The sequence below is a fragment of the Erigeron canadensis genome, chromosome 7 (assembly GCF_010389155.1).
Source record: "Erigeron canadensis isolate Cc75 chromosome 7, C_canadensis_v1, whole genome shotgun sequence".
In the NCBI taxonomy this organism is placed as follows: Eukaryota; Viridiplantae; Streptophyta; class Magnoliopsida; order Asterales; family Asteraceae; genus Erigeron; species Erigeron canadensis.
The window spans coordinates 19,085,066-19,107,306 of NC_057767.1; the positions used below are offsets into that span (position 1 = coordinate 19,085,066).

General features: G+C 36.3%; 1 protein-coding gene across 1 annotated transcript; it reads left to right on the forward strand.

Annotated features, from left to right (window-relative positions):
* The first annotated feature begins 5,722 nt into the window (after window positions 1-5,722).
* Window positions 5,723-6,213, forward strand: LOC122609052. Its single transcript, XM_043782114.1, has 2 exons — window positions 5,723-5,876; window positions 5,936-6,213. Exons 1-2 carry the CDS (start codon window positions 5,723-5,725, stop codon window positions 6,211-6,213), a joined length of 432 nt encoding a protein of 143 aa, XP_043638049.1.
* The last annotated feature ends 16,028 nt before the right edge of the window (window positions 6,214-22,241 follow it).

Below are 22,241 nucleotides of genomic sequence, written 5' to 3' on the forward strand. Positions count from 1 at the left end.
ATATGTAGTATTCCTTTCACCCCAAAACATAAGTAAAGAAAAAGGGGCTACGAAGACTCATAGTGATCCGGTACAAGCGTAGTTTACAAGCACAGAGAATAAGCACAGAGATAAATAAGTATCTATCTGAATCCAAGTATGCCTTGATGTAAACCTAATCACAATCCATTGTTCATAAATAAGCACGTGTATTAGTTCTTGTGATTGATTAGTCATTGAAATGTTCTTGTTGAGCTGATGGTTTGGTCCTTGGAAGATCTTTGAACATCTTGACTCAAAAGCGTTTTAAATGAACTTTAAATACATGAAATGGACTTGAAATGAACGTCTTTGCACTCACACATAAATACTTCTCGTAATAATGAGTTGTATGTGCCTTTAATAATTGTCTTTTAACCCTAAGAACTTGATTTAGTTGCTCATAGTACTTAAACTTTAATGATTAAGATAGAACATGACCTTATTGTACTCGATTAGGGTTTGCACATTGTACCTTGTTTTAGATCGACTCTTGAACTAGTTCGATGTTAAAATGTGGCCTTTAATGTCTTTAATTGAATGATAATGATGTTATGAACTTGGTTTGGTGTTAGAGGGTCAAGTATGGTGTTTTATAGAACAAGTACATGTCGAATCAAAGGTTCACAAAGTCATTTTAGGGTCTAGGGTTTCAAGATCGTCTTAGCTCCCATATGTCAAGATCGTCCTAGGTTTCAGCCAGTCAAGATCGTTCCACTGCTTAGCCTCAAGATCGTCCTAGTTTACTAGCTCAGGATTGTCTCATCTTCCTCTCAAGATCGTCTTAGGTGCACAAGTCTTTAAGATCGTTTTAGATACACAAGAACTCAGGATCGTTTTAGAGTATGGGAAATCAAGATCGTTTCAAGGTTTTAGGGCAAGATCGTTTTAGTTTCTCCCTTAGTTAAGATCGTCTCTCAAGACAAGGACAAGATCGTCCTAGTCCAAGACAAGATCAAGGCACAAGATTGGTTGTATTAAACAGGTGGTTGAGCTAAACCAATCCAAAGGATCGGTTACCCATTAAACGTACCAACACATCACAACATCACACAAGAACATACGAGCAGGAACCAAGAATCAAGAGGCTGCCCAGGACGATCTTGGGGTCAAGATCGTCCCACATACAAACCGGGCTGAAACTTGAACTTAAACAACACACGAAGATTTGGATCGATTCCGGAACTTGTTAGAACCTAAAACTAATACATATATACATATTAACACTAACCATTATCACTTTTAACGATTTGGAGACCGTCTATAACATAAATAAGATGTTGCACATTATGAACAGGTTTTCCCTCATATTCCAAAAATGGGTTTTATAAATTAAAGCATGTTATGACCCAAATTTGTTCACACAAATGATGTTAAACATATTTAGACACAAACCCATTAACTTTTAACACGATTTTCAATGAAAAACTGGACCAAATCATCAAGAACATAATATTTGAAAAATACACTTTTAATTTGATCAAAAACTCAAAATTTGTTGTTGTTACCTGAGAATTGTTTCCAGAAACGTGTTTTGATCGTCACAAGGATGATAAAAGTACAAATGATTTTGATTTAACAACCCAAAATCAAAAGATGAAATTTGTGTGTGTGAATGGAGGCTGCAAGTGTGTGTTTTAGAGAGAGAGAGGTGAGATGAAGAAGATGAAGGAGTGAGTTTTTCTCACTAAGTTCTGTTATTTATAGTTTTCCAATAATAATGGTCTTAATAAATGTAGGGACTATTTGTGAATATTTTAGGGCTAGAACTTTCATAAATACGATCGTTTGCGACTCGAAATCTAGTATTTTATCATATTAAATTATAGACTCGTCTTAGAAATTAAGATTTTAGATCAAATGGGCCTTCATGTGAACACATATCTTAAGTCTAAAGCACGTCAAGAACTTTGATAAATTTGTGGATTCTTTTTTATTTTTTTTATTACATTTCTAAGACGGTTGTTACAGTGAGTATACTTGAGTTCAATTCTTTTAATGAGGGAGATGATTTCAGCAGCTGCATCACTTTTGGATCTGAGGAATATCACCCAACAGTATCTGGTGAATTCATCAACCACAACTAGAGTATAACGTTTTCCAGCTCTTGTTTGAACATTCACTGGACCAAATAGATCCATATGAAGCATGTGAAGAGGTTCAGTGATACTAAAGTTTTGCCTGGTTTTAAAACTGGCTCTTTTATGCTTGCCCATCTCACACCCGGGACATGACTTTTCTTTCTTGAAGGAAATAAGAGGTATCCCATTTGCTAATTGTTTACGAGACAACTTATTAATATTTTTGAAACTTAGATGGGATAGTCTCTTGTGCCATAACCAGTTTGTATCCTCATCAGCCTTGGTATAGAAACAATGCTCTTTTGTAGCAGGTTCCATATCCATGATATACACATTTCCCTTTCTTGGAGCAATCATTACCACTTGCCAATCCTTGTTAAAAATGGTGCCTTGTGCAACATCGAACAAAACTCTGAAGCCATCATCACACAGTTGACTTACACTGATCAGGTTATATTTCAAACCATTTACAAATGCAACTTTAGTGAATTTGACTTGTCCATTGTTAAACACACCATATCCTTTAATTTTCCCACTACCATTATTACCAAATGTCACTGTCGGTCCATCTTGAACAATGACCTCTCTCAACAGGGGCTTACAACCTGTCATTTTCCGTCCAGCTGCGTTGTCCAGATACCAGATATGCTTCTTTCGATCGCCCTGCATACCTACAAAATCATTAGTTGTTTTTGTGAACCCATCTTTTCTTGATAGGTTCACTGGACTTAATTAGAGAAGCCTCAGTTGATTGTTGAGGGTTGGAACTGGAGGCTAAATCTGGAGCATGTTCAACAGCTCCAAATCCAGGAGTAAAGACAATTGGTACACGGTATTTATTCCCTTTTTTATTTCCAGTTTTGGTTCCAGTGGGAACCTTTTGTTTCTGTTTTGATTTGAAAGGGGTTTTGACACTTGGTTTTTCAACTGAAAGAGAAGAGGTTACTTCCAGATTTTTGATTCTGGCAGTGCAACTCTGAACCTGCCTAGACAAAAGTTGGAGTTGACTGTCCAGTTTCAACAAAATGTGATTTTCAACAGACACATGAACCTTGGACTTAGGTTCAGTTTGATTCTTGGTCTTAGGATTCTTGGGATCCTCTGACTTTTGAGGAAAAGGCTATTCACCAGTAGCCTTGTTAACTGGAGCTTTAGCCTGTTTGGCTCTAGTTTTGATCTCAACAGTTTGGTCTCATCAGATTCAGTTTTGATTGTCTTAGGTTGGTCATATGGTGTTTCAACTCTAAGATTTTGAGGTAATGCATGAAGATCAGGTATGAGTGCAGCCATTTGCACATCTCCAGATGTCCATGCGTTTTTCTGGGCATCAATAGTTCTTGAAAATGCATCATAATTCTTTCCGTATGCTTTTACCCATGACTTGATAACCATTTGTTCCTTTTCCAGATCAGATTTTAATATTTGGTTTTCAAGTTCAAAAACCTCATTTTTCAAAACTGACTCGTTAAGAGCCAACTGGATGCTTTGCAAATCATTCAATTGGGGTTTCAAATTATTTAATTCAGTTAGAACTGTTTCCATATACCTTTCACAGTCAGTTCTAACAGTTTAACAAACAATAAATCACCACTGAGTGATTCAGCAATGTCCAGTTTTAGTTCCGGATCATCTTGGTTGTTATAATCACATACCTTTTTCAAAATGATGTCCACCCATCTCTCTGCAATGACATCAACTTTCACCAGATGTTGTTGTTGATCTTCCAGTGCCATGAAACACATATCCCTAATCTCTTCCTCATCATCAGATGAATCATCAGAGAGTTCCCACTTTCTTTCAGTGCTTGCCATCATGATTTTGTTCTTTTATTTTTCTTTTTCAAGAGACAAGAGGGCAATTTGTGCCTCAAGCTTCTTATATTTAGCTTTATATTTATCATCAGACACATTATAAATTGGGACAAGGGGACCATCTTGATTGTTCATTTGACTAGATCTGCATTTCTTCATAAAGTGACATTTCTTACCATACTTATAGCATGTAAGATTGGCCTTGTTCAGAGAGTTGGAGCTGGAAGCATTGTTGGAACCATTAAATCGATTAGATTTATGCTTAAACCTATTAAAGGTCTTGGCAATCATGGCTACCAGATCATCATTGTCAGTTTCATCACAACCAACACTGATCTCAATGGTCAAACCAGAGTTCAGCAAATTGCGTAACATCTCCTTCATAGAATGTAACTAGACATTCTCAGCATATATTAAGGCTGCATAAGGTTGTCCAGTGTAACTAGTAACCTTAGAATTCTGGGCATGGTTCATGGCATCCTGTTCAGCCACAAGTCTTGCAGCATTAATATCCTCAGTGAATTTGAAAGCTCTAGAGAGGGATGCAAGAGTCTGACTGTGCAGGATTTTACCTTGTCTTAAGACAAGAATCATATTTTCCCATTTAGATGGAAGAACATCACAGAATTTCTCAAGAAGGATGTCTTTGTCGTTCTCAACACCCAAACCTCTAAACTGATTGATGATGCTAGTAAATCTGGTATAGGTACCAGTTAAACTCTCATTGGGAAGAGCAAAAAAGGATTCATACTTCTTGTTTAAGGCAACTTTCCTGGTGACAATGGTATCATTACCTCCTTCAAACTGAATGACCAATTCATCCCACATGGCCTTGGCACTAAGAAACAACACAAGTGTTGGAATTTAGTGTAAGTGCACGTCTATGTCAATAGCAGTCTAGATTGTATTGAATGTATAATTAATCTGCTTGATAGTGATTACGACCTCGTAATTGCAGGGATAATTACGAGGTGACATATAGGAAATACGACCTCGTATTTGCAGGGTCAAATACGAGGCAGGACATCAATTACGACCTCATAATTATGTCGAGCTGGGCAGCAAATGCGAGGTCGACTCGCTGTAGCCCATGTCGAGTTTCCTATATATACCAGAACCCTAACAGGGATTAGGGTCGAACATTTGTTGAATTATCAAGCATATTTGTGCAGGTTAATAGGTCAAAGGTCGTTCCGCTAGCCCGAAGAAGACCTGCGAGGCAGCAGCTGATCTAGGGGCTCTCGTTGTGAATCACCACGTTATAGAGAAGGATTCCGCACCTTTGGATAACGGGATCAATCTATTAACGATCCGCGTCAAGGGGACTTACAAGTGGAATCAGAGCCTCTTGGTTTCATACCGGAAGGTTATAGTTTGTTGGTGATAGACAACATTGATTTAGGGTTGTTTAGACGTGATTCTTTCATGAGTTTACGACCAGAAATCCTGTTCGTGGCATATCTTGGTGTTTGCAGTCGTCGTCTGGGTGTTTTGTGGCTTTTAGGGTTTCAAATTCAACAGAATCATCGGACCAGCATCGTTTACGATCTCGCAGGCTCGTATTACCTCATCCAGCTCGTATTTCGACTTGGGTAGCTAATTACGACCTCGCCAGTTCAATTGCGACCTCGTATATCGTTTGCGACTTCGTGAGCTCAATTACGACCTCACAGTTCAATTACGACCTCAAGTTCAAATTGCGACCTCGTATTCTTGGACCTCGTGAACTTTACGACCTCGTTTATTTTTAAGCAGTTCGTGAACTTTACTAGCTTCAATTGGAAGGGCAGATTCGAGTCATACTGTAGACTGATGGATGTGAGGATGTGGATATGTATTACAAACGGTTATACTCCTCCAAAAGTAACAGGTGATACATCAAGTTCGAGCGGTGCTAGGCTTGCTTCATATGAGCAAATGGATGTCGATAAAAAGAAAGATTATGAAGCCGAAAGCAAGGCATTGGGTTCGCTCCGAATGGCTCTCCAAGGGAAGTTTTGCATCTGTTTGAAAAGTATGATACAGCAAAAGGCTTATGGGATGCACTCAAAGAGCATTGTGAAGGTGACGACGATCTCAAGAAGAGTAGGAAAGATTTGTTGAAGAAGCAGTATTATGTGTTCACTAGCTTCAAAGATGAAACTCTTGATGAGACCCTGGTTCGTTACAGTCATCTGCTGGTTCAACTTGCCTACTTTGGGTATAATCCGGATCCAGAAGACGTGATCGAGAAGTTGTTGGAATCACTTCCTGACAAATGGGAAGGATTTATCACCTTTATCCAACAAAAGAAAGTCGAATGAAGCAAGCTGTAGTGATTTTGTTCAGCGTCCTGAACTCTATCATAGCAAGACAAGCATTCCTTCCTCAAGATCTTCAAGTGGAGGGATTATTGCCTTCTACAGTGGAGATGATGAGAAGATGAAGAGGACAATGGATTCTGACAACAACTTGTTGTATGTAAGCTCTCCAGAATCAGCGATTGTTGTGCATAATGGTAATCAGAATAGTAGTTCTCCAAGCTCGGGTTTAACAAGTATGCCGATGAGCATAAGATCTGCTCAGGGACATCTGGGCATGCTCGCTTCTTTTGTGTCGGCTCATGCAAAGCTAACTGGAGGAAAACTGACTGATCCTGAACTGGTTAGGGAGGACTACAAGCAAGTTGATTCAGATGATCTGGAAGAAATGGACCTGAACTGGCAATTGGCTATGTTAACATTGAGAGTTCAACGTTTCACTGATAGAACCAGGAAGGAAGATGGTTGATGGCAAAGTAGGGTTTGATAAAACCAAGGTGAAATGTTTCAACTGTGATGGCTTTGGACATTTTGCTCGTGAGTGTCAGAGGCCAAGACGGGACAACAATTCAGCTACAGGTCGTCAGAACTTCAATCAGGGAGGTTCTATTGCTAGTCAGAATTCTGGACGTCCATGTGCTAATACTAGGAACCGAAGCTCCGGAGAAGTTGATAACTCAAGAGCATTGGTGGTTCAATCTGATGGTACATATAATTGGGGTTCAACTAGTGTCGATGATCAGAATCATGCATTCATGGCAGAAATTCAAGACTTTGATGGAGGGATGAACGATCTTGTTGATAATTCATTTGACTATAGGTATGCCAGCACGAATGATGTTGATAGTTTTCCATCAGAAGGCAGATTAGGAACCGAAACCATCACAACCGGTAAGAGATGAAGTCGGAAGAGCCTCTACTGAGGATGAGACATTAAATGAGACAGAGGTTCATGCAAAAGCTGAAACAGATTCTCAAGTAAAGAGTAATGACAAAGATGTAAAGATTGAGATACCTGATGATTTAAGCACAGAAGAGCTTGTAAACTATGTAGCTAATCTTGAAGCTCCTGAAAAACAGGTAAGTTTTTCTTTACATGCTTTTGTTTCTGTGTGTCAGTATAGCATAGGCTTATCCAGCGAAGTAACTAATCTTAAAAGGGAAACTGAATTAGCTAAGACCCGATTAAATGATGCTACTAGTGATCGATCTAAGTTAGCAACTGATGTAATGGTTTATAAAGGTCATTCTAAAGAATATCTTAATCAGATAAAATCTGAAGAAGATAGGTTCGAATCCCTTAGAGTTGAGTATGCACAGTTACTAGGCAGAAAGCAAGTGCTGGATACTGAATTTGAAAGGGTAGTAAAATAAAGTGCTAATAAGGACAAGGAATTAGCAGATTCTAGGGTACAAATTGTTGAACTAAGTGGTAAGTTAAATCAAATGAGAGACATAGGAACCATGATGGGTCACCTTAGAGATGCCAAGTCTAAAGGTGAACAACCTAGTTTTGTCCAAAGATACAATGTTGTGCCTCCATCATTTAGTCACAATTATGACAGCATTCAGAACCTGACCTTAGAAGAATCAAATAAGAGTGTATCTAAAAATGTGCCTAAGACATCCAAGTCTAGTGATGTTCCTATTCCTGAGACATCCAAGTTAGAGGAATCTGAGAACAAGACTAGTATTCCTAAGGCTCACTCAGACCCAAGTGAAGCTAAGCCGACAACAGATAACAAGTTAAATGGTGTTGAAAAGGAAGTTAAATTTGAAACTATTGTCTATTACACTTTAAAAGGTAATGGAAAAGAGTTCTCAGCAAAGGAGTCAGATTTAAATGGTAAATATCCGAAAAACATTGAACAAATCTGGAGTCTTGAAGAACCAATAAAATCTGATAACTTGCCAAAACCATGTGAAGAGTTTAAAAATAAAATTTTCAAAAAGGGTGTAACAACCGTCATAGAAATGTTTTAAATAAGTTTCTAGAATCTTACTTTCTCCATTAGAACGATTAGACAGTTCAATTCAATTCAAGTTCTTGATATATTTTAGACTCAGTTATATGTTTACATGAAGACCCATTTGATCTTAAACCTTGAATTAAATGACAATCCTATAATTTAATGCGATAAAATACTAGAATTCGAGTCGTAAACGTTCAAATTTATAAAAGTTCTAGTCCAAAATGTTCACAATTAGTCCTTGTATTTATTGTGTTCGTTTAATGTAGGAAAGGTATATAAAGAAAATGATGGAAACCCTTGAGAGATAAACTACTATTCACCCTTCTTCTCCATCTTTCTTCTCTCTCTCTAAAACACATAGTGCAGCCACCATAAACACACACAAAATTCATCTTTTGATTTTGGGTTGTTAAACCAAAATTATTTGTACTTTTAGCATCCTTGTTATAATCAAAACATATTTCTGGAATCAAATCTCAAGTAACAACAACAAATTTTGAGTTTTTGATCAAATTAAAAGTGTACTTTTTCAAGGTTATGTTCTTTTTGATTTGGTCCAATTTTTGAATGAAAAATGTGTTAATAGCTAATGGGTTTGAGTCTAAATGTGTTTAGTAACATTTTTATAAACAAATTTGGGTCATAACATGCTTTAATCTACAAAACCCATTTTTGAAAGTGAGGGAAAACTTGTTCTTGATGTGCCACACCTTGTTCATGTTATAGATGGTCTTGAAATCGTTAAAAGTGTTAATGGTAGATGTTATTGTGCATATATGTACTAGTTTTATGTTCTAACAAGTCCCGGAATCGATCTAGACCTCCGTTTTGGTTGTGGCACTTGTTCAACCCGTTTTGGATGATGGGACGGTCTTGGTGGGACGATCTTGGTCCCCAAGATTGTCCTAAGGCAGCTTAATGGTTCTTGTGCATACTCGTTTGATCTTGTGTGGTGTTGTGATGTTGTTGGTACGTTCACTGGGTAACTGATCCTTTGGATCGGTTTTGCTCAAACACACGTACTTGACCTAAGAAATGATCTTGTTCTTGTTCTTGTCCTTGAGTCATTAGAACGATCTTAAACCCTAGAAAATGAAACGATCTTGAGCTGCCAAGAACCTGAAACGATCTTGCACCTTGTGTACTTGTGAAACGATCCTGAGTTTTGGCTTGTGAAACGATCCTGAAGTCTAGTAACTTGAAACGATCTTGATTGAGCTTGAGCAATGAAACGGTCTTGACTTAGCCTAACCTAAAACGATCTTGGTTGTATAGACAGATGAAACGACTTTAAACCTTGGCACTTGAACGGATCTTGAAGACTAGTGAGCTTGGGACGATCTTGAGGTCTAGTGAGCATAGGACGATCTTGAAGCATAGTCAACAAGAGACGATCTTGCCTACCTAGTAACACCTAGGACGATCTAAGTTCTCCTTAAACCCTAGAACGACTTCGAAACCCTAACACAACCTAACACCTATAACTTATCACACTTAAAACAATCTAATCATGTACCTAATCACCAAAATCACTTCTTAGCTTCCTTATCATTCGATCAATCACTCTAAAGGCTACATATCATTCGATCAATCACTCTAAAACAACGTACATTGTGCAAACCTTAATTGAGTACACAAAGACATGTTCTATCTTGATCATTAAAGTACGAGTTCTATGAACAAATAAATCGAGTTCTTAAGGCTAAAGTTCATTATTTAAAGACACGTTCAACTCATTAACATGATAAGTACTTATGTGTGAGTTCAAAGACGTTCAGTTCGAGTCCAGTTCATGTACTTAAAGTTCATTCAAACTCTTTTGAGTCAAAACGTTCAAAGATCTTTAAAGGACCAAATCATCAGTTCATCAAGGACATCTTAGTGAATAATTAATCACAAGAACTAATACATGTGTTCATTTATGATCAATGACTTGTAACTAGGTTTACATCAAGACGTAGTTGGATTCAAATAGATATAACCTATTTATATCTGTGTTTGTAAACTACGCTTGTACCTGATCACTGTGAGTCTTCGTAGCCCCTTTTTCTTTACTTATGTTTTGGGGTGAAAGGAATTCAAAATATGCTTTTATATATGCCATAACTGCTTTCATTGTTATTCTATGGCTGTTAGACTACTTTGTGACATATTAGCCATGTCATGTTTATGACTGTGAGTGCACGATTGATACATACTAGCCATGTCATGTTTATGACTGTGAGTGCACGATTGATACATACTAGCCATGTCATGTTTATGACTGTGAGTGCACGATTGATTTATTCTAGCTAAGTACTGTAAGTGCACGATTATACACATTCTCATACTCATGTGCAAAGTGGGTCTCTAGCCACATCATACTACTTTATTCTCGAATTCTATTGACGACATAAATCATAACTTATACAACTTATTAATGTTCTCAAACCTACGAACTCACCAACCTTTGTGTTGACACGTTTAAGTATTCCTTTCAGGTAATCAAGCAAATCGTGGCTAGGAATGGTAGCTTGGGACTCAGAGCAGACTGCAGGCTAGGTTTTGGAGTTTGCATGTTTTCGTTTATGTTTGTTGGCAATATGCCTAACCGTTTCCCCTGCGTGGGAACTTAACATACATTTATTGAATGCTTGGTTGGACCTATGTGTGATAACTACTCTTATGCTTATTTGATTATGAAATCGACTATTTATGCTTATCCTATGCACTCATTTAGTTGTTCCTATGTAACATCCATGTGCGCGTGTGCTTTATCTTACATCCCGAGTTTTCCGCCGTAGTTGGGGTGTTACAAAGGGTTTTGTTCAAACTTCCACAATGGATGCAGAAGGTCAAAGTGTACAATCTGAAACACCAGAACAATTTGCTGATAGAAAACTTAAAGAAATGTTATCTGTTGGTCGTGGTCCTGAGATTCAGACTATAAAAAGATATGCTGACCCTATTAAAGCTCCAACTACTTGGGAAGAAGCATATGCCACTCTTGAATATATTGATGAATTAAGGGATCATGGGGTTCCAGTGCCTGAGATAGTTCATGGTGATTTATCAAAGAAAACTTCTAAAAGGTCATGTTTTAAGTGTCGTGAAATAGGTAACGTGTCAAGTTGTTGTCCTTATAAGAAGAATAAATCTAGGGTCTCACCTGAAAAATCTAGAGGGAGTATGGAGTCTAGTGGAAATTATGGTTCATCAAAAGGGATTTCAATGAAAGATCATAAAGAAAACTATTTTGAGGAGTGGGTTAAGAGAAATCCTGACAGTTTAACAGCTCAAAATTATTTAAGATTTAGGAAATTTGAAAAGGACTGCGAAACTGATAATAAGCCTAGAGGTGTTTCTTTTAGGGAAGGTTCTAGTAGGTCAAGTCAATCAAGTAATTGGAGATCAAAATCTCCACTCAAGATAAAATCAGACCAAGCTTATTATGAAAGGATTATCTCTAATGTGCAGTCTAATCCAGTTGACCGTTTTCAGAGACATAGTCCCAGGAGATTACCTTCTTCGTATCCTGAGAGAATGTCTAGACTTCAAAAGAATCTGAGGGATAATGACCAGAGGTTACCTACCAATAGGAGGCCTAGTGGTTCCCCAAGTCGTCGACCCAGTGATGGAAAAGGTTCACGAAATTGCCCCAGAAAAGGACCCTCTGGCAGCTCAACTGCTAAACCTACTAAATCATGGGTTCTTACTGGTGGTTACTGGGCCGATATGGTTTCTGATGAGGAAAATGAAAGACCCAAAGCCAGTAAAGCTAGGGGTCCCTTGAGAAACTAATATGTTTGTGAATGTGTAGGAGCTGCTAAGGAAGACTGCAGGTTTATGGTTTGTCGATAGCATAAGCTCCAGGCATATTATGGAAGACAAGGGTCTAGTGACAGAGTTTACTCCTGTCAAAGGATCATATGTCTGTTTTGTAGATTCTAAAGGCGGAAAAATCTCCGGTGTTGGAAAAGTTGTAAAAGGAAGTATTTTAATTGACCGTGTTAATTTTGTTGAAAAACAGGATCAAGACTCTCTACCAGGTGTACGGATGTTAGAGAAGGACTTGGAAAAGGAAAACGTCTATCTTACACATTATACACTAAAGGGTGGTGATCGGGTTTTTATCGAGAGAGAATTTTCAAAAGATTGTTTTCCTCGGGTTTTGATTGACAAAGTGTGGAGTGTTGAGGTTGGCATGGAAGATCACTATCGTGATTATCTAAGAGTTATACCTCTCGTGTTAACCCCTGAAGAAGAAAAGATATGCAGATCTCATGAACAAACTGTGAAGGACTTTGAAGATCGGTTAGATGGACGAAAGAGAAAACTCCATGAAAGTGATGATCATTGCTTCAAGAAAACATGTTCAAATTAGTCTTATCATTTGTTATGTTTTCTAAAGTTTGTTATAGATTATTTACTATAGAAGATCATTTCTATATGATGATCTATAGTGTGTGTGTGTATGATATTGGATATGTATTATGTCTATTCTAGAATTGCAGTAGTTTAATCACAGGGATGAAGAAACTGGTGTTATTAAGGAAATAGACTTAAGTGGATGTCGATCTTAGGAGAGATACCGGAATACATTACAGCAAGTGAATGCTTGTTTACAGGCTCAGAGGTTTACGGTTAGAAGTTCCTTTATACTCTCATAAAGAAGGACATTTATCCACCATATCTATTCTTGTTAAGCACAATTGACTTAAAGATCTATTTACTTTGAATTTTGTGCAGAAGAAAATTAAAGTCATGTGTTTAATATCTTTAGTTTTGAAGGTGACTTTAACTTAGCTGATCTGTTCACTAAGGCTTTTGACCGAACTCGTTACGAGTTGCTAGTCCAATTGATTGGAATGAGAAATCTATAGTGACAGTGTCTCTCAACAGGAACTTTGTAAAATGAGTCGTGTCGTGTTGTGTGTCAAATAGAGTCATAAAAACAAAATAAAAAATGAGAAAAATCAGAAAAGAAAAAGAAAATAATAAAAAAGAGTAAGGTCACCGTATGAAAGACGATTAGACGTGACGATACTTTAGCTTTTAAGCCTACTTAATTGTACTTTAATATTGCTTTGTTCAGTGACTCCATTATATGATGTATCAATAGGCACAAAGTACCAAGGTTTTTTTTTTATAATCTGAACTTAAATGTATACAATGTTCTTATGGGAAACATATTCAGATTTATGGCTGAGAATGCCTGCTCTTTATTTGGAATATGGTCCTTAAATCTTACGAAAGATCTAGCACTGTAATTTTGTATATTTGGTCATTATATAGAAGGTCTTGGGTACATACATAAGTGTGTATTGCTTTTTCGGATGTGTACTTGTGACAAGATATGCAAATATCTAATTAATCTTTTGAAAATTATGGAGCTAATGTGGCCTTTGAGATTCGGACAAGTAAGTCCTTGGGGTGTCTTTGTATACCTAGCCTACCTAAAGCTTCCAACTTGGGATAGGTTGTCAGAAAGTTCGCTACACGGGTCTCATAGAAAGTCACGGGTTTTCATAAGTGCTTTAAAGTTATGTCACAAATATCAAGTACTTGGCATTATGTAATGTTGGGTATATTTCCATACGTGAGTCAAGTTATGTCACTCTGCGTGTGAGGAATCACCGACCTGTCACCGCTGACTTGATTTTTAAAGACAGTCTCCTTTTAGTTGCCAAATGTCTTAATCTTAGTGCTTGTGTCGATTGTGGGAGTATATCTGAATGTGGGTCACTTAAGTTCGCAAACTTGATTAAGTGGCATATTAGGCTACTCGGGTTACATGGTGACTGTCCTTGACCAGGGTATGTCGAAAGTGTTACAAAACAAAAGGAAACTGAAAGTACCGAGTGTTTAAGAGGAAAAATATATTGGTAATCATCTTGGATCACTTTTCATAATTAATAATAAGAGAATTATTTATCATGTGGGCTTATGTAACATGCTAAGCTGATCTAATCAATACAGTACTTTAGCTCTTGTAACTATGTTATTCGTATATGTTTGTGTGTGTGTGTGTTATGTGTCTCGTAAACTGTGTGTATGTTTATATATATTTGTATTGTTTTAAATAAAGAGTTCCTATTGCACGAGAGACAGAGTCAGAATAGAATCTAGTTTCCAAGAGGGTAGTTATGCGATAGTGAAAGGATCATAAGCTGAAAGAAAGTTGTTTTTAACAAAGATATCGGTTTAAGGAAAAGAACACAGAGTTGTTGATTTCAATAAACAAATATTGGGTTAATGTAAATTTCTTAGAAAAATGATTTTCTTAAGAATGAACACAGAGTTGTTCATAGTTTTGACTTTTATCTTTAAAAGAAATGTTTCTATTCTTAGAAAGAAAATTTTTTTAAGAATGAACACAGAGTTGCTCATAGTTTTGAATTTGATCTTTAAAAGAACTGATTTGATCTTTAGAAGAAAGATTCTCAAAGAATGAATGGGGAGATGATTCATAGTTTGAGAATTATTCTTGAAAAGATGTTTGTTAAATCAAAAGGATTTGAAACTGAGATTTCAAATGATTGTGTTTAGAATCGAAAGTGCTTGACAGTGAATTATAGATCTTAATGAATTATAGATTCATGTATTTTATCTTGCTGAATTATTCATTTCTTCAGATTGTATGTTATTACTTTGAGAAGATATGATGATTGTTTGTTGAGATGTGCAGGACAATGAACGGATGTTTTTAATTTTGTAGGTTGTCAAGCAAGATCTCAGCATGGAAGCAAGAAACGACTAACACACAGGGTTGGGTGGTCATTTATATTTTACATTTGGTATCATTTTCTTATGCAGAAGTATAAGTGATTAGATTTCTGTTAAGTGATTTTACTGAGTTAAGTGTAAATAAACAACTTGAAGATCTTGAATGAAATCTGTTGATGATGACTCTTTTGAAGCTTTACTTCTTGGTCTTGAATCTTCCAATCAATTTTCAACTTGTCGTAGCTTTGATCTTTGTTACATTTAACTTGAACACTTTGGAGAGTAAATATTTGAATGAAATTTGGATAAATCTCTTATGAAGTGATCATTGTAATAACACGATTTCTGCTATTGATTCGATCTCAACAATTGTGTTTCAAGTGTGTGTGTTCTTGGTGTGTTTAGTGTGTGTGATTTTCTAGAGAGAGAGAGAAAAGAGACGATCTGGTATGTTGTATATGTGAAAATGGATCAAAGGCTTATTGGTGTTATAATTTCTAATGTATTGAGGGTATTTATACTCTAATATTACAAATATCCTTATTGTCATATCTAACCCCTCAACATTAGAAATCATTTCACCATGTCTAAACAACAATTAAGTCCACTAACTTAAATTACAGTTTATCACTATTTTTGGATTTCTAACATTCTCCCCCTTAGTGATATATTGTAATGAATGGAGTACGTGTTATTTTGTCCTGTAGGAATTAAGTTGATGAGCCCGATGGTAAAGACAATTGGTGTGATGAAACAAGTCTTCAAAGCTTTCTCATTGTCTCTGGAGAACTTGAATCAATCTTGGTCTTGGGCTTCTTGTAGTTAAAATATGATGAAATTCTCAATGTTCTTTTTGAACAGGGAATAAAATGAATGAGTCTAGAATTTTTGAAAATTGTTGAACCGTGAATCAGAGTTGTCTTTTGAAGTGCGGAAGGTATAAATTTGGTTCTTCAATCTTTGATTCTTGAATGAAAATTTGTTTCCTTGGAATGAAGTATCAAAAACTTAAACTCTCCCCCTTGATATATGCCTTGAATCTTCTTGATCAAGATCTAGAATGAAATGTGTTGATGAAGACTCTTTCGAAGTTTTACTTCTTTGTCTTGAATCTTCCAATCAATCTTTCAACTTTTGTAGCTTTGATCTTTGTCATTTTGACTTAAACACTTTGGAGAGAAATCTTCGAACAATATTTTGAATTAATCATGCCCCCCTCAATTCATGAGTGTAAGCATTTTGTAGCATCTTTGAACAATATCCTTATTTTCGATATATTTCGGTGGCAAAATTCACTTCTTTTTCAATCACAATTACATTTCATTTCATCTTTTTCTTTCTCAATCAATCATAATCTTTTTCTCCCCCTCATAATGACAAAGTTGGGAACCAATGTCATTATGCAAACATTGATTGATAAAATGCGAAAAGAAACCTCTTGCATGGTAGTTTTTTTTGTTTATGAGATAAGAAATGAAAAAAACCGGATAAGGATGATCCGTTAACATGTTCAAAAATCAAAAGGATTAATGAAATGACCGAAAGAAATGTATGACTTTTTCAGATTTCCTATGTATCATTGAATTATGCACAAAGCAATTTTCTAACATAATTCGGTCTTGTAGCTTTTCAACTACGAGATTGCTTTAAATAATAGAAATCATGGGCAGTGTCACCTAAGGCGTTCGATAACCACAATCTATTATCCTTAAAGACTTTTTACGTAAGAACCGAGGTCACTGTTAGACTTCTCGTTTACTCAATAATCACATAAATGTAATTATGAGACCTACGTTCAATGTTGAAAAATATGTTAGCATTGGTAGGATTTCCATTTGATCATTGTGGAATATCAATTAAGATATCACTACAAATGTTCCGGCTATATCACATAGATATGCAATAATATTACAAAGATATGACTCGAATGTGTCTTAAGAAAATGAATAAGGATCATATTAATGATCAAGCAAGATAGCTCTAGACACAACATGATCAAATGAAGTCGGGGACCGGAGCAGAATGTCGCCCTTATTCAATATCAACATCTTCCAAATGAAGAGTCAATAGAAATGTGAAAATCTCCGTGAGAAATAAAACAAGTATTTGTTAAGAAACACTTGAGTGGTTAGGTAAAGATGTGCATCGCTTCATTGGGTCTATGAAGTCTTAATCAAGATCCGATATAAATGTGTTTTACCCAGCGATTTGAGAGTTTTAGGGAAGGGTATCATTTCTTTTAACCCTTTTCTCACAACATATCACCATAACCTCTCACTTTTCGACTTTACTCCCTCCATCCTAGTTGCACGAAATCATCATCACTCAAAATACCCTTACAATCTAAAGAAAGAATTGAATACTCCAGAGTTAGAACTCATCGATGATGATGAAGTTCATGAATTGAACGAATCGCTCAAGTGCAAACGAAACACCGAACTTCAATTGATGAAAATCATTTGAAAATCATCAAATGTGTGTAAGAAAATGATTTGAAAACACATTTGAAGTTTTGAAATTTTGAAATCACAAACTCCCCCTTAATCTATGCTAAGGTAGATCAAAAATGTTTTTCATAGAAAGGTAGAGCAAAAATTGGTTTTTGTGAAGTCAACTAGAGTAAAATATTTGTTGTGATATATACATGAAAAAAAAATTTGAGAGTCTAAAAGTGAACAAGATTGTAAGAAACACAAAGTTTTGCGTCAACAGCAATGTTCATAGTAAGATTACTAGGGAGTACACAAAGGCGTTCAATCATTCGCATCTTACATCAACAAGTTGGATGCAAATAAAACATTTAAGCACAAATTTAACTCAATCAATTGTTCAAGATGAGACAACTTGGGAGTACACAAAGGCGTTCAATCCTTTGCTTCTCATATCAACAATTGAGAGTTTTTTGAAATATGAAATTCATTTGAAAAATTTGAAGTTGTTTGCAACAAAATCAAGACTCTTAAAGAGAATTGTTTGCAATTTCAATCAAATGAAAAATTGCCATTACACATACATTTTCATATAAGACCACTTGGAAGTACACAAAGGCGTTCAATTCCGCGTTATCTTATATCAATCTATATGTATAACAACACATTTTATACCAACTTTGAAATATAAATAATTTCAAATAAGAACGGATTATGCACAGAGTATGCAAAAGCCATTTTGAAATAAATAGCTCAATGAGGAACGGGTTGCATACAGAATATACGTAAGCCACTTTGAAATAAATAGCTTAATGAAGAACGGGTTGCATACAGAATATATGCAAGCCACTTTGAAATAAATAGCTTAATGAAGAACGGGTTGCATACAGAATATATGCAAGCCACTTTGAAATAAATAGCTTAATGAAGAACTAGTTGCATACAGAATATATGCAAGCCACATTGAAATAAATAGCTTAATGAAGAACGGGTTTCATACAGAATACATGCAAGCCACTTTGAAAAAGAAAAAAATTTAAGACAATCTTTTTGTTATTTTTCAAAATTTTATATTTTTGTATTTGATTTTTGTCTTTTCAACTTTTGTATTTTGTTTTTCAAGAATGTATTAAGAACAAAATAAGTTAAGGTTCAAGATTTAACATGCCAAGCTTAGAGATAAGAAAGTTAAACCTTTTCTCATCTAGTGGTTTAGTGAACAAATCTGCAAGCTGATAGTCAATTCCCACAAAGTAGAGCTCGATATCACCTTTCTCAATATGATCTTTGAGACAATGATATCTTACATCAATATGCTTTGATCGAGAGTGGTTTACTGAATTGATTGCAATAGCAATGGCACTTTGAGAGTCACAATAGATGGGAATATGATCATATTTCAGACCATAATCAGTAAGTTGAGTCTTCATCCACAACACTTGAGCACAACAACTAGCCGCAGCCACATATTAAGCTTCAGCTGTTGATAGTGACACACAATTTTGTTTCTTGGAAGACCAACTCACAATTTTATCACCCAAAAATTGTAAAATACCAGAAGTGCTCTTGCGATCAAGCTTACAACCTGCATGATCTGCATCTGAATAGGCAGTAAAATTGAATCCAGTATCCCTTGGATACCAGAGACCTAAATTGGGTGTACCCTTCAGATAACGAAATATTCGTTTCACAGCTTGAAAATGTAAATCAGTTGGAGTAGCTTGATACCTAGCACACATACATGTTGCAAACATTATATCTGGGCGAGATGCTGTAAGATACAACAATAAACCAATCATACTTCTATATCTCTTTTGGTCAAATGGTTTCCCATTTTTATCAACAATAATACTTGTACGAGCAGCCATTGGAGTTGAAATTGAAGAACAAGTAATCATATCAAACTTTTTCAACATGTCATGAATATACTTACCTTGTGATATGAAAATACCATTTGGTAGTTGTTTGATTTGAAGACCCAAAAAGTAGTTCATTTCCCCAATCATGCCCATTTCAAAATGATTAACCATTAGAGATGAAAAGTTTCGACAAAATGTTTGACTGGTTGACCCAAAGATAATGTCATCAACATATATTTGGACAAGAAGAACATGCTTACCTTGTTTGCGAATGAATAGGGTAGGGTCAATTGTGCCTTTGGTAAAGCCACCTCTTATCAAGAAAGTAGATAAGGAATCATACCATGCTCGGGGTGCTTGTTTAAGACCATAGAGAGCCTTGTCTAACCTGTAGACATGGTTTGGTCTTTTGGAATCAACAAAACCTTCTGGTTGTTCAACGTAAACTTCTTCTTTGAGATCACCATTCAAGAAAGCTGCCTTCACATCCATTTGAAACACAGTGAAGTTTCTGAATGCAGCATAAGCTAAGAAGATCCGAATGGCTTCCATTCTTGCAACTGGAGCAAAAGTTTCGTCGAAATCAACACCAGGTTGTTGGCAATAACCCTTTGCAACTAATCGAGCCTTGTTCCTTACTACCACTCCATTCTCATCCTTCTTGTTCTTGAAAATCCACTTTGTACCAATAGGTTCATTTTTCCTTGGATTTGGAACTAATCTCCATACTTTCAGTCTTTCAAACTGAGCGAGTTCGTCTTGCATAGCTTTGACCCATTCTGGATCTCAAAGAGCTTCAGAAACAGTTTTGGGTTCAATGTTGCTAAGAGAAAGTGCAACAAGACACTCATTCACTGAAGTACGAGTAGTTACTCCGGCTTGTGGATCTCCAGTAATTTGATCAACAGGATGATCTTTTTGCATACGTGACCATTTGCGATCATGAGGAAGAGGATCTTGAAGATTGACATCAACATCATCATCATTAAATCCAGAGTTTTGCTGAGAGATGGAATCATAGCTTTGTTAGAACAGCTTCCTCGTAAGATGGATGATCGAAGTCAAGAGGCACATATACATTTGGAGTGTTTATCGGATTGGTAGTCTGGGTAAATTGGGTAGGTTGTTCTTGAACATTCACTGGAGAGGAATTATCAGGAGAGGATTGAGAAGAAGAATCATTAGAAGAGGATGAAGAACTACTACTTGAAGAAATAGCAACTTGCTCAGGAGAACTTGATGATGATTCATGAAGGTTGTCAGGAACTGGATCATTTTTCGGAATTGGTTCAATGATGACTTGAGGTTCCTCATCATGAATAGGTTTTGATTTGTAGAATTCTTCAAAAAGAATGTCTAACTCATCACTCGTTGGAGCTGGAAACTTCTTGAATTTGGATGCTAAAGTAGAAGTTCTTGATGAAGTACTTGAATCACTTGGACCACTATTTGTTGGTAGCAAACTTTCTTGCTCGAAAATCATGCCTGACATCTCATCAAACCAAACATTCATTGTTTCTTGAATCGTATTTGTTCGGCGATTGTAGATTCGATAGGCAATTGATGTCTTGGAATAACCAACAAAGTAACCTTCATCACCTTTCTTCTCGAACTTTCCAAGATTCTCCCGATCATTCAGAGTATAACAAACACACCCAAAGATATGAAAATAGTTGATGTTGGGTTTCCGTTTGTTAACAACCTCATAAGGAGTCTTCTCAAAACGCTGATTAACAATGAACCGATTCTGAGTGTGACAAGCAGTGTCAACAGCTTCAGGCCACATGTTGGAAGGTAACTTAGAATAAGCTAGCATGGTTCTTGCAGCTTCCACAAGCGTTCGATTTCTCCTTTCAACAACACCATTTTGTTGTGGAGTATGAACCGCAGAGAATTGGTGAGTAATGCCTTTGGATTTACAAAATTCATTAAACACGACATTCTTGAATTCAGTTTCGTTATCCGAACGGATGTACGAACTGGAAGTTGAAGATTTACTTGAGTAAAAGTGATGAAATTGATCAAAGTTTGAGTTGTTTCATCTTTGGAGGCAAGAAACTTGACCCAAGTATATCTTGAATAATCATCAACGATAACCAAAATGTATCTCTTCCCTTTTCGGCTTTGAACTTTCATTGGACCACAAAGATCCATGTGAAGCAAATGAAGAGGTGCTAAAGAATTTGGAGATTTCTTCAGTTTATGAGAAGCTCGTTTTATCTTCCCAACGGCACAAGAAGGACAAACATGCTCACTTTCATACTTATAGTCTGGCAAGCCTTCAACAAGATGCTTATTGACTAAAGTATTGATGGTAGGAAAATTTAGGTGAGAAAGTCTTCTATGCAACAACCAAGAATTCTTTGAAGTAGCCTTTGAAATGAGACAAATATTATCGGTTGGTTGGTTATCATCAAGATTGACGGTAAAGAGGTTATCATCGCGGTCGCCACACAAAATGTTAACTCCATCTAGAGTTTGAACCATGCAGAGAGATTGTCGAAAAAGAACTTGAAGATTGTTGTCACGGAATTGTCCAACACTGAACAAATTATGACTTAATCCTTCAACATAGTGAACTTTGTTAATGACAATTCCATTGCGTTCAATGTCGCCATAACCTAAGATAGGAGGGAAATTGTTGTTACCAAACCGAACAGTTCCCATGAATCGTTCGATAAAGTTCTTGAGCAATGCTTTATTGCCAGTCATGTGTTTTGAACACCCGGAATCGAGTATCCAAACATAGATGGTTATTTCCTGCAATCAAAGAAATTTAACCGACTTTAGGTACCCACTTGAAGACGGGTCCTTTGTGGTTACTTAAAACAGGCAGGGTATATAACTTAGGATATGCATACAAACATGCTTTTGAATCAACATACTTATTAACAAGCACATTATCAACAAGCACATTTGGATCAAACAAACGAATATTAACACACGAATCAAAAGTAACATGTCTACCACCATTCAAACCATACAGATAAGAGCGAGAACTAACATTGTTTACAACATCACAAGGCATTGCCTTGGCATCATTAACATTTGTTTTCAAAGATGAC

Excerpts from the sequence above, each read along its gene's own strand:
- LOC122609052 (XM_043782114.1), top strand. The coding sequence starts at position 5,723 with ATGGATGTGAGGATGTGGATATGTATTACAAACGGTTATACTCCTCCA. Across the intron at positions 5,877-5,935 it reads AGCCGAAAGCAAGGCATTGG|CAAAAGGCTTATGGGATGCA; the intron begins GTTCGCTCCGAA and ends AGTATGATACAG.